Source organism: Ranitomeya variabilis, chromosome 5 (genome assembly GCF_051348905.1).
Source record: "Ranitomeya variabilis isolate aRanVar5 chromosome 5, aRanVar5.hap1, whole genome shotgun sequence".
Lineage (NCBI taxonomy): Eukaryota > Metazoa > Chordata > Amphibia > Anura > Dendrobatidae > Ranitomeya > Ranitomeya variabilis.
In genome coordinates, this window is record NC_135236.1 from 435206243 (window position 1) to 435219449 (window position 13207).

At 44.6% G+C, this 13207-nt stretch overlaps 1 protein-coding gene across 6 annotated transcripts in view; it reads right to left on the reverse strand.

Moving 5' to 3' along the window:
* Window positions 1–588: 588 nt before the first annotated feature.
* The window catches only part of NAP1L1 (nucleosome assembly protein 1 like 1), a 47303-nt gene continuing 34684 nt past the window's right edge, over window positions 589–13207 (reverse strand). For 2 of the 6 annotated variants that reach the window (XM_077265324.1, XM_077265325.1), the window contains exons 11-15: window positions 12602–12621; window positions 8490–8612; window positions 8344–8376; window positions 7435–7485; window positions 589–1262 (exon numbers count right to left, since the gene is read on the reverse strand). In XM_077265324.1, coding sequence (XP_077121439.1) covers window positions 1227–1262; window positions 7435–7485; window positions 8344–8376; window positions 8490–8612; window positions 12602–12621 — 263 coding nt within the window. In that variant the 3' untranslated portion in view covers window positions 589–1226. Of the gene's footprint in view, window positions 1263–7180; window positions 7211–7434; window positions 7486–8343; window positions 8377–8489; window positions 8613–12601; window positions 12643–13207 lie in introns of all 6 variants that reach the window. The other 4 variants (XM_077265322.1, XM_077265323.1, XM_077265327.1 and 1 more) reach the window with 3 other exon arrangements.

Below are 13207 nucleotides of genomic sequence, written 5' to 3' on the forward strand. Positions count from 1 at the left end.
TTTCACTTTCTCTCCAGTCTTTTCCACTCCCTCGTCAGCCATCTGTTTCTCTGCTCCGTCCATCCAGGCATATTTCTCCAGCCTGGCAGCAACTTCCATCCTCTTTGCATAAGAGGCATTTGCAGCGTCTGCCCTTTCCACCGCCTCCATGCTCTTAGCGCCATCTTGGCTCCGGCTCGCAACTCCTGCCTTGGCGTCCTGCTGCCGCACCATCACACGTCGGGACCTACCTCCGATATCCTCCCCCAGCAGCACAGAACGTTACCGGCTCTCAGGAGGGACAAAGCAGGATTAATGAAGGGTCACAGCGGAGGAGCTGCAGAAGCCGTCCGCTCACATCAGGTGCTAGGCCACACCTCAGCTCCAATATGTTAAACCCCTTTGCAAATTGCCCTTTCCCAATTTATGCCAATGCACAGAATATATACTCACATCACCTTTGGATAGAATAATTTATATACTGCCATAAAGTGCACAGAAAATCATCTGGAGACAGTCACGTCTAGGATTCCAAGCAACGTTAGTATGTACGGAGACCGTGGCAAACAACAATTGTATGTATGTAAAATATACAACACAAGACAAAGCTTTCTGAAAATACTAGGTTTTATTCACACCCCATTGGTAAACAATAACCTTGTTATGTTACCCATCAGATTGGTTTATAGATCACAGTCACAATACAAAAACCCATAGCATAACAAGCAGATATGATCAATGGACATTGTTGGATTGCAAATTGATATCAAGGATAAGTTATTGAATGTACCATTTCCAAGGTAAGAACTGTAATTCTAGAACAAGGTCATGAAGGCACAGCTATTGCAAGCTACTTACACCTGTTTGAACTACTGGGCTGAGAAAATACTTTGGTTCCTTAGGAGTTTTATCTAAACAGACTGGTCTGATGGCAGCTGTGATTTATCAGAACTGCAGAGATCTACATGGCAGAGACTTCACAAGAACCAAGACTATGAAGCAGTGAAGAACATGCTTTAAGGGATTTCAGCATCCTATTACATACTTGGCAGGAATGTACACTTAATACTAAGTCCAAAGATCTTACCATTTAGACAGATTTTTAGAGGTTTAAATTTTATATATTTTTTTTAACAAAAATTGTTGACTTTATTCTACCAAGAATACAAAACATAAGGCTGTAAGTAACTAAGAGTTGTTTAACTTATTACAGTGCAGGTAATCCTCAAGGCCACATATATGCCACTTCATTGCTGCTTGCACTCAGCTGGGTTTTGATCTTTCTGTGAAGAGAAAAAGAAAGTATACACATTCTTATACAAGGTCATAATAAAGATGCCACCCAACACATAGTACACCCTAAATGTGCACCTCTGTACAAAAAGAATCTGTCATGGCACAAACTTCCCAGCATAGTTTACATGCTCATCATTGCCCTGGAAGACTTTCACAGATTAGCACTGGATGAAACTCTAGACATGTGAACATATACCGAGGAGCAACTGTCAGGTTACATAAATCAAAAAGCAAATCTATGGAAGCCAGGTCAAGAGTTGACACTCGAGATCCAGATACACATTTTCCAGGTTATATTTCCCTGTAAATCAACTATAAGTAGCTTTAAAAGCTGTGTGTGAACAACTACAGAAAACACACTAACATTTTATTTTCCTGTGTATTCAGCCATGCTCCTGTGTAGACAATGCATACATCCTGTTACTTATGGCACCCCCTAGTGTTTACCGATAGCACAATAGAATCAGAATTGCTGTCTAATGCCTTGGTCTGCATATGGCTGCTGAAGTCATTCCTGTTATTGTACCACAGTATTTTAGTAGTCTGAGACTGGTTGACCACTGGTACTGGAGACCGGTACATCACAAGGGGGTACATATCTAGACTGCAGAATATTTTCTGTTTAAGTTTTCCAACGGTAAAGTGTTTAGCTTGCGAATGTCATCTAGTTGTAGGATAACCACTAGTGATGAGTATGTATACTTGTTGTTCGGGTGGTCTGAGTATTTGTAACTGCACGTAAATTTAGTTTTCGTTGCCTCAGCCGCATGATTTACAGCTGCTAGACAGCCTGAATACATGTGGGGGTTTGCCTGGTTGCTAGGGAATCCACACATGTATTCAAGCTGTCTATCAGCTGTAACTCATGCAGCTGAGGCAAGGAAAACAATCTCCGAGCACCAAAAAATACTCGGAGATCTCCTGAGCAACGAGTATACTCGCTTATCACTAATAACCACTTCAAAAAAGGTTTGTCTGAAGACCAGCACTAGAAGAAATGCTTTGCTAAAAGTATTTAGGAATGTAATTGCTTTGCTGAGGAAGATAAACACTATAGAATTGAGAAAGCTGCCAACTTGTCAGGCCAGTTACACATACGCCGTTTACCGATCGGATTAATTTACTTTATATTTTGATTGGACATTTCTGAATGCAGCGATACCAAATGTGTGTTTTGTTTTATTCTGAATGGGGCAAAAGGACGGCAAATTGAACTTCATTTTTTTTTTTTTTTTTTTTTTACTGTTTCAATAGTCCCCTTAAGAAACTTGAAGCTGCAATCATTCAATAGTGTGTGCTACGCACAATATATGTAGCGCAAGTCAGAATGTACTATTAACAGCGGCGGATCTGACTTAGGAGACCTGACTGCAGGTCACAGTGGTGGAGCGCCTACAGCACATGCTCAAAGGCTCCAACATTCCAGGATAAGTTTGTCAGTAACAAGGTAAGCTGCTGGACGAGATAGATATATATATATTTTTTTTTTTTCAAAAAAAGGAAGGCACAAAAATTAAAAAAAAAAAATTTTGTGGACTTTATTGCCTGAATGGCGTGGCGACGTTTCAGATGCAATATCCTTTCTCAAGCTAGAGAAACACGGGTATTACATACCTGGTAATGTGTTTTTTCATGAGACATGACGGCACCACGAGAGAGGGGATCCGCCCATCAAGGACAGGAAACCTTCAAGATAAAAGGGGCAGCTCCTCTCTCCACATCAGTTGTTTTACAGAGTACAAGAGGAACTCCGCTGGTTAGTGTACACGTACATAATACATCCTATACGGTTCTATTCACCGATTCCCCAGGGAGTGTATAATACAAACAATGCTAATAATGCACCCAACTAATGACGTGATCAAAAGGGTGGGAATATAAGTGTGCCGTCAGGTCTCATGAAAAAACACATTACCAGGTATGTAAAACCAGCGTTTTTCCATCATACATGATGACACCACGAGAGTTACAGAGATTGTATTCTTTAGGGAGGGATTACTGCTTGTAACACTTCTCCCAAATGTGAGATCAGAGGTAGCAGTTAGGTCTAGCCTATAATGTTTAAAAAATGTAGACGGAGAGGACCAAGTGGCCGCCTTACAGATTTGGTCGATGGTAGCACCTGCTCTCTCCGCCCACGACGTCGCCATGGCCCTCATGGAGTGGGCTTTCAGACTCTGTGGAACAACCCTGCCTGCACTACTATACGCTAGAATAATGGCCTCTCACCCATCTAGCTATAGTCTGTTTTGAGGCTTTAAGGCCCTTCCTTGACCCCTGGAACTAAACAAATAAAGCACTCTGCTTCCTCCAGGATTTTGACACCTCTAGATACTGTAGGATACATCTCCTAACGTCTAGGCAATGGAGTCTCTCCTCTTTCTTGTTCCTAGGATTAGGAAAGAAAGAGGGTAGGGTTATGTCCTGAGCCCTATGAAATCTCGATACCACTTTGGGGAGATATGCCGGATCTAATTTTAATACAACCCTATTGTCCGTAATTTGTGTGTAGGGGGGGGGGGGGGGGGTCAGCTGACAATGCTTGTAAATCCCCCACCCTACGGGCTGATGTAAGTGCCACTAACAAAGCTGTTTTTAATGTTAGTATTTTATCTGAGGTTGTATTAACAGCTCAAAGGGGCTTTCTGTTAAAGCTGTCAACACTAAGTTTAGATCCCATGGTGGAGGAGTAGGGGATGGAACAGTCAGCTCTACTACAGGCTCGGATAAACCTCATCACCCATCTATTGCTTGCCAGGTCACAGTTGAATAAGGCTGCTAAGGCTGAAATGTGTACTTTGAGGGTACTAACAGCTAACCCCAGATCTAAGCCCTTTTGCAGGAACTCCAGAATTGTCACTATCGGGACCTCCCCTTCCCGTATTGGCCCTGAGCTGGAGAGGAATTTTCTGCTGCTGAGCAAGGTGGATATTAACCCAGCTGAGAACCCTTCTTTCTCTGGTTACGACCGCTCAAATGCCAGGCTGTCAAATGAAGCCCGGAGTTCTGCAGGAGGTTGAAGGGACCCTGCGTTAGAAGGTCCTGGTCTTCCAGGAGAACCCACGGGTCCGTCAGTGACATCACTCTCAAGACCATGGTTTTACTGGCTTTCGGCCAGAAGGGAGCTATGACAATTACCCTGGCCTTGTCCTCCCTGATCTTCCTCAGAACTGCTGGAACTAGACATATCGGTGGGAAGGCATACAGGAGTCCTGACGTCCATTCTATACTGAAGGAGTCTACTGCCAATGGCCTGTCTGCTGGGTTCAGGGAGCAGAATCCTCGAACTTTCTTGTTGGCTCTTGAGGCAAAGGGTCTACCCTGGGTCTTCCCCACATGTGTACTATCCGTTGAAAAACTGACTTTTAGGGACGATTCCCCTTGCCTCAAGTGGTTCCTGCTTAAAAAGTCTGCCTTTATGTTGTCCACACCTCGGATATGCAGGGCCGATAATGAAAGGAAGTGCCTTTCGGCTAGAGACACGAGTCTTGTGGTTATGTGCATCAGTGACTGAGAACAGGTGCCCCCCTGGTGGTTCACGTATGCGACCGCTGTTCGGTTGTCTGATAGGACTCTCACATGATGCCCTGCCAAGTGTGGAAGTAACTTCTCTAGCGCCTTTTCTGTTGCTAGGAGTTCCCACTCGTTTGAGGATAGATTTTTCTCCTCTTGAGCCCAGGGATCTTGAACCCATAGTGTGTCTGAGTGAGCTCCCCACCCCCATGGACTGGCGTCCGTTGTGATCACTTTGGAGGCTGTGTATGTCCAGGGAACTCCTCTCGGAGATGACTATCTGTAACCACCATCTGAGTGACTGGAGTACAGAGAGTGAGAGAAGGAGCTTCGGCTCTAGCTGCCCCTGAACTTCCAGGTTGTTCTGTAGCACATACCATTGCACTTCTCTTGCATGGAACTGGGCCCATTTTACTACCGGGATGCAGGAGGTTAGGGACCCTAACACCGACATGGCTCATCTTAAAGTCATCTCTGGTTTTGTTAATGTTGACAATCATTTGTTTGATTTTTTCCTCTTTTTCTTCTGGGAGGCGACACTCCTGCGCCACGGAGTCTACCTGTATAACGTTCCGAGTGCTGCCGCCGGGTATTGTGCGCATGCGCATACCCACCATTTCCAGGCACCCGACGCCGGCTAAGAAGAAGCTCGCAGTGCCGGGAATGTCCACACGACAGACGGGAATGTCCACACAAGACTCAAGGAGGCAGCGCCGCACTCACCCCCAACGTCCAGATGTTCTCTTAGTGCTCCGGACACCGCTCCTTTGTGCAGCCTCAGGTACCGACCAGGGAGGAGGCCTGCTTTAAAAGCTCAACAGGGAGGGCCCCATCCTCTGAGGAGACTTACTCAGCCCGGGCACCGATGTGCCTTACGGGCTGCATGGCCACCTTTGGTCAACAGGGGGGGCACCATGTAGTGACCCCCCGAGGACAGCAGGATTTTCAATCAACGAGGGGGGGGACACGCTATCTGCGGCCCCCGAGGATAATTTTTACCTGGGCATTGCCTCACAGGTTGTGCCATGCTTCGCTCGGGGGGGCATGGAATACATGGCCCCCGAGGCGACTACCGGTGCCTGGTGACTGGTGCAGCAGACTAGCACCTGCCCAAATCCACCCAACCCAGGCATCCTCTTCTGTCTTCATCAGAAGTCTTCATCTTGAGGGTTCCCCCGTCAAGGACAGGAAACCAACTGATGTGGAGAGAGGAGCTGCCCTTTTATCTTGAAGGTTTCCTGTCCTTGATGGGCGATCCGGATCCCCTCTCTCGTGGTGCCGTCATGTATGATGGAAAAAAGAAATGCGTGGAAACGTGTTCAGATTCTGCAGTGGTTTACACCTGCTCCTCAATAGGAATCTGCAGGTGTAAAACTGCAGGTGGAATCTGCACAAAAACAGCAGTAAATCCGCAATGCGGTTTACCTGCAGATTTTGCAAAAACACTGCAGAAAAATCCGCACACCAATCCGCAACGTATGCACATAGCCCAACAAGGCTGGTCAAATGCAGATCACTAAACAATTATCCAACAATCACCCATGACATGAAATATGACTGAAGATAAGGTGTAGTCGTACTGGTCAGGTGTCCAGCAGCCATTGGTGAGACATCGTAGGCGATGCCACTTTTGCCGGAAAACATGCTTACAGGGTTTATTATTAGACTAGCTGCAGCCATCTAAGGCTAGTTTCACACTAGTGTTTACCTGATCTGCGGCAGGCTGCGGACTTCCTCCGTGAAGCCCCGCCCTCGGCCGCACCTCCGCCTATTTCTGCATGTGGCCCGCATGCGACATCCGTACCCATCTTTAACATTAGGTACCCAGGTCGTGCGGCTGTATGCAGATGCTGCCACATGAATCGTTTTGACGATGCATTTTTTTTCCCGCATAGTCAAAACGACGCATGCGGCAGCATCTGCTTACAGCCACACAACCTGCGTACCTAATGTTAAAGATAGGTACGGAGGTCGCATGTGGGCCGCATGCAGAAGTAGGTGGAGCTAGCAGCGGAGGTGTGGCCGAGGGCGGGGCTTCACGGAGGAAGTCCGCAGCCTGCCGCAGATCAGGTAAACGCTAGTGTGAAACTAGCCTAAATCCTATTTTAGGAGACCAATGGGGGGGGGGGGGGGGGGGCGCCGAAGAAGAATTCTGCTCTACAATACAATATTTTTTGTAAGGCAACAATTATGTGAGGTAGCCCCTACAAACATCACAGATGAACAGCACAAAGTTGAGGGTTCAGGGTCTTTTTTAAATGGTGTTTATTTTTAATACGGAGCTACGCAGTTTGTTAATTAGTGTATGAACCAAAGCCACACACACACACACACACACACACACACACACACCCCATTAGTGCATTAATGCTCAGTGTCAAGAGTTACATACCCAGGATAAGAATTCTGGCACCATTCAAACCTAGTAAGGAAAAATGTCAAGGGTAGACAAGTGGAAAGTTTTTCACCAAAAACTCAGGCATCTCCATGTTAGTCTAAACAAATGCATGCTATATTGTAGAATTTACATAAACTGCATTAGAGCAGTCAGGGCACGAAGTACAAGCCATACAAGAAAGTGTAGGTTTGAAAAGGGGTGGAGAGCACGAGTATCCAAATCCACCCATTTAAACAGCCAACACTCACCTTAGGTTCATAATCTGGGTCATTTTCTTCATCTGCTTCCTCTTCTCCTTCCTGCAAGAACAGTAGCTGCAATTAACCACCAATTTTAAGATGTGCGAGGAAACATCTGTATGAAGTGTGCTGCCCCCATTTTTTACATTTGGAAAGACACACCTACTATGTCCTATTTTGAGCAGAGCGCCATATGTGACATGCTCAGAGTTTCACAGATCTCAATATCCATCGTTTTAACAGATATCCAAGTAGCAGCAATGAAAACCAGAATGTCCATGTGCTGTCCAATAAAAATGAATATGTGAATGCAGCCAAAGTAGACCTCAGCTGCATGCCCACCAGTCCAAGTAACAGGGTCCACGCAAAATACCTGCTGGCAACAGCAGCCTTTGCAACTGTCCTGCCTTGAGTGCAGCTGCCTCAATACTGAAGGGAAATGGGCCCTATACATTCAATTTAAGACCCCAATTAGTCAAAGGTCACAGGTAGTGATGAGCGAGTACTCGTTGCTCGGGTATTCCAGAGCACGCTCGGGTGACCAAGTACTTATGACTGCTCGAAGATGGTTTTCATTGCGGCAGCTGAATGATTTACAGCTACTAGCCAGCTTGATTGCATGTGGGGATTCCCTAGAAACCAGGCAACCGCCACATGTACTCAGCCTGGCTAATAGCTGTAAATCATTCAGCTGCCGTGATGAAAACTAAATCTCCGAACAGTCAAATACTCGGAGGTCACCCAAGCAACGAGTACACTTGCTCATCTCTAGTCACAGGTCAAGACATGGGACGTAACTAAGATGGAAAGCAACATTGATGTGCCTTGAAAATTATGAAACCGAAGTACTGTAGTATGATCCAATATAATGGCATTAACTGCTGAAACATTTAGTCACATGTAAAAAGTATTAATTACCTCATCATCCGCTTCTTCGCCTTCCTCATCATACTGCATAAAAAATAAAAAAAGTTTAATAGATGTTTAAAATCTGAAACAGGCATTAGAATTAGCATGTATGTAGAAAACAGCTGCCTAACCATTCCGTCAAACACCGAACTTACATCATCGTCATCATCTTCAATAGCTTCTCCAGTAAAGTAAAGAACAGATCGAGGAATTATGCGCTCACGCAGGAAGTGTCCTATTTCAAAGTCCGCCGTAAGAATAGCTTCTGCATCATCATCCTAGAGAGACGGGGGGGGGGGGGAGGGGGAGACGACACACACACACGTTAGTAGACATATAAATATCCCTCAGCACTGCATTAAGGGACTACGCACAGAATCATTGTTCGCTACCTTGTACAGGCACTCCGTGCATCATGGCGTGGCCGAGCATTTAACTACGCATTCCCTTCCTGGTTGCTTTCCATCCATCTCCACCCCCCAAATGACGGCTCTGGTTTGATAGTCAGATGGGCAGAGATTGAAACCAATCAGGTGGGAATGAGCATTTGTTTGGACTGCTGTGAAGCAAGGCGCTCCTATACATTGTGTGCACAGTCACTAGTCGGCAGCCCAATTATCCACGCTGGGGATATGCACTGTAGATATCACCAGAACAGTCACCTCTGCCCAGAGCAGAATCTTTGATACATCAGCCATTACCAAGGGACAAAGTTCCTCCCTGCTGACTGACATGCCACTGCCATGGCATTGTTTGCCTGAACCCCAAGAAGCCTTTCCCAGTGACAGACAGAAGAATGGCCCTCATCTCAAGGATTTTGAGCAGCAGAGAAGATTCCTCTGCTGACCAATGACCCTGGACAGTCAGGTGGTGAAAGACCATACCCCAGCCAAGAAGGTTGGAGTCAGTCGTCATCACCTGCCAGTGAACGTGAAGGAAGAAATTACCTCGGAAGATGAGGGGGATGAAAGCCGCCAATTGTGAGATCGTTTGACTTGGGAGGAGAGCTGAACTGGACGATCCAGAGAGAAAATAGACTTGTTCCACTGAGATAGGATGACCTGCTGAAGTGGTCTTAAACAGAATTCTGCAAAACAAATTGCTTCCCACGCTGCCACCATCCATCCCAGGAACGCCATGGCCGAGCGTAAGGAAGGAAGCCAAGGACCCTGCAGAGAGCAACCCCCCTGCTGGAGGATTGCTCTCTTGTCCTTGGGAAGAAAACTCTTGTTTGGCAGGTGTTGAACAGCATGCCTAGAAAAATGAGGCGCTGAGTCGGGACCAGGCAAGAATTTGCCCTGCTATGGGACCCCATCTTCAGCTACAAATATCAAGGTTGCTCTACGAGATTTAACTTGTTTATATTGGACAACCCCTTTATCACTTATCTACAGGATAAGAGATGTTTCCCCATCTATGGGTGTCAGATCACACATTTCCCCCTACTAATAAAAATGAACATTGTAACGTCTGTAGGAGTCCAGTCTAGTAAAACACAACATTAACCAAACAGTAAATGTCATTACTAGGGTGAGGGGTAAAGCCTGAATTGTGTGTTTTGTTTTTTTTCGATCACCGGGATGGAGTGGGATTCACCCTCCTCCCCAGCAAAAATAAGCCTTCACCGAGATCAGTTAATGGAACAGCTAAAATGTTAAAGGGGTGGTCTCAAAACCGAACATTTTAATCCTAAAGTTTGATTTAATGTACATATTGAACTGGAGAATGCAAAAAAAAAAAAAATTATGAAAAATTGATTGGTCCCGATTGGTTTTGTATGTTAAAATAATATAGTGCAAACCCAAATTGGAAGAGTCCCATTAAATATTGATATATTATAGAGAACAAATATTGATGCTATGGGCTGACCAATTGTTTATTATTCATGTCGCCATTACATCTCATCCATATCGTGAATCATGTAATACACTGCAGAATTTAAATGTGTCAATTCCTGCCTAGGAAAATACCACCAATGTTGCAGAGATCATGCCATATGGGATCTACTGGCACACTGCTTCAAAAGGGACTGTTGGCAAATTCAACCCTCCTTAGCCATCTATATGGGAACGTAGGTCATCAGAAGCTAAATAAAATGATACCTTGACATGTGATCCGAGGTCTTATTCCAGAGAAATTCATGTTTTGTTTTTGGGTTTTTTTTTTGTTTTTGTTTTTTATATGTAAGTGAGCTGTTCCAGGTTATGGGACAGACACTGACCCCCCTAGAGAATCTGCCACCAAAGCTTATTTTATATGAAAGGAGGCATTACCACTCTGGATCTCACTGCAGAGCTGTGTGTGATTATACCCGACATCTGCAGGTTCCTCAGCTGCCATTTCACAGGCAGACAGTGCTGCAATATTGTTGCAATACAGCAGAGCTGCAGATGGTAAAGTGTTTGTTTTTAGACAATGTTCAGTTCTACTGTTCTGTGTTAGTTACTTGTCTCACACTGGCAATTCCCCCCCTTCATGTAAAATAAGCTCTGAAGGCAGATTATCAGGGAGATCAGTGTCCAATCCATACAACCTGAAAGGCCATTTACATACACTACCGTTCAAAAGTTTAGGGTCACTTAGAAATGAAGCTAACATTAGTGGATTCAGAAATACACTCTATACATTGTTAATGTGGTAAATGACTATTCTAGCTGCAAAATGTCTGGTTTTTAATGCAATATCTTCATAGGTGTATAGAGGCCCATTTCCAACAACCATCACTCCAGTGTTCTTATGGTACTTTGTGTTTGCTAACTGTAAGAAGGCTAATGGATGGTTAAAATACCCTTGTGCAAGTATGTTAGCACAGCTGAAAACAGTTTAGCTGATTAGAGAACCTATAAACCTGACCTTCCTTTGAGCTAGATGAGAATCTGGAGCATTATATTTGTTGGTTCCATTAGGCCTCTTTCACACTTCAGTTGTTTGGCGTCAGTCTAAATCTGCCATTTTCCTCAAAAAACGGCTCCGTTTTTTTTCCGACGGATCCGTTTTCTTACCCATAGACTTGCATTAGCGACGGATGGTCGTCCGTTCCATCTGTCATGCGACGGATACGTCAAAATTTGGCGGACGTCATCTAGACATTGACAGTCATTGCAACGTTTTTTATCTGCGTTGAAATGGCGGATCGCGACGGTTCCGTCGCGTCCGTCATTTCATAGAATGGCCACCTATGGGCGACGGATCCGTCGCGACCGTCATTTCGGCGGATCCGTCGCCCCAATCCGTTTTTTCAATTTTTTTCAATTGCGCATGCTCCAAAAAATATATACAACCCCCGAGTAACGGATCCGTCAAAAAAACGGATCCGTTTTTTCAACTATTGTGACGGATCCGTCGATCCGTCATTATGTCGGAAGTGACTGACGCCAAAAAACTGAAGTGTGAAAGAAGCCTTAAACTCTCAAAATGGCCAGAAAAAAAAAAAAACACTTTAATGTTCAACTTGACAGTCTATTCTTGTTCTTACAAATGAAGGCTATTCCATGCGAGAAATTGCAAAGAAACTGAAGATTTCTTACAACGATGTTTACTACTCCCTTCAGAGGAGAGCACAAACAGGCAACGCCATGCCATACCGTGTGGACAGCGCTTGATTGGCTCCAATTTCATCCTACAACAGGACAATGACCCAAAGCACACCTCCAAATTATGCAAGAACTATTTAGGGAAGAAGCAGGCAGCTGGTATTCCATCTGTAATGGAGGGGCCAGCGCAGTCACCAGATCTCAACCCCATTGAGCTGTTGTGGGAGCAGCCTGACCGTATGGTACCGAAAAAGTGCCCAGCAATCCAAACCAACTTGTGGGAGGGGTTTCTGGAAGCATTTTTTGGGGGGGGAGAGAATTTCTCCAGATTACCTCAGCAAATTAACTGCTAGAATGCCAAAGGTGCTGTAATTGCTGCAAAGGGAGCATTCTTTGACGAAAGCAAAGTTTGAAGGAGAAAATTTCAAATAAAAATCTTTCGAACCTGGTCAATGTCGGGACTAGATTTTAAATTAATTTGGCAACTCATTTGATTAATAAAAAGTATGAGTTTTCATGGAAAACACAAAATTGTCTGGGTGACCTGAAACTTTTGAACGGAAGTGTATAACAAAAGTGTAAAAGTGTGAATTTCTCTGGGATAAGACATCAGATTACAGCCATCAAGGTATCCCTCACCTACAAGTCAATATAGACTGCTCAACAGGGTTGAGCCTACAGATACCCTGTTTATTACAGTCAATTAAGGTAGATTTACTGTTCATATTACTTACCAGTTCTCCATTTTCCGGTACTAAGTGGGGGTGTAAAGGAGCAGGAAGGAGAAGAGAAAAAAAAAAGTTTATAGAAACTGTCTTAAAGGTGGCTATAATAACTTACAGACATTGCTTTCTTCCTGAATGCTTCATTTCTCTAAAAATTATAACTCCCTGTAATGTGCCCTTTCATTTTACCAGTCTCTATAATTAATCTGAAAGCAAGAAAGGAGCCTTACTTCATAGTCTACCCTGACATGAGATTAAAAAAAAAAAAAGTGAAATCCCCCAACAGCACATTTTCATTACAAGAACAGTCAGAAACCACCGCATCAAAGATACAAATTCAACTAACATGCAAATGTTACAAGGAATCTGTCTAAACTGACAGTATGAGCTTTGTAGGGAGATAAGCAGCCACATTCCCTCTGTGGAAAAGGGGCCATGCAGTTTCTGAAGCCCAATTACCCCAAAACCAGGCACTCATGACTACATGGAATGGGTGTTCCTGGCTGGGTAAACAGTTTGTCAGTCAAATATAGGGGAATCCAAGTATGAACCGCAATGCACAGACTGGCCACAGGTCTCCTTCTGCGAATGTGGCCTCCTATATTCTCATGAGAC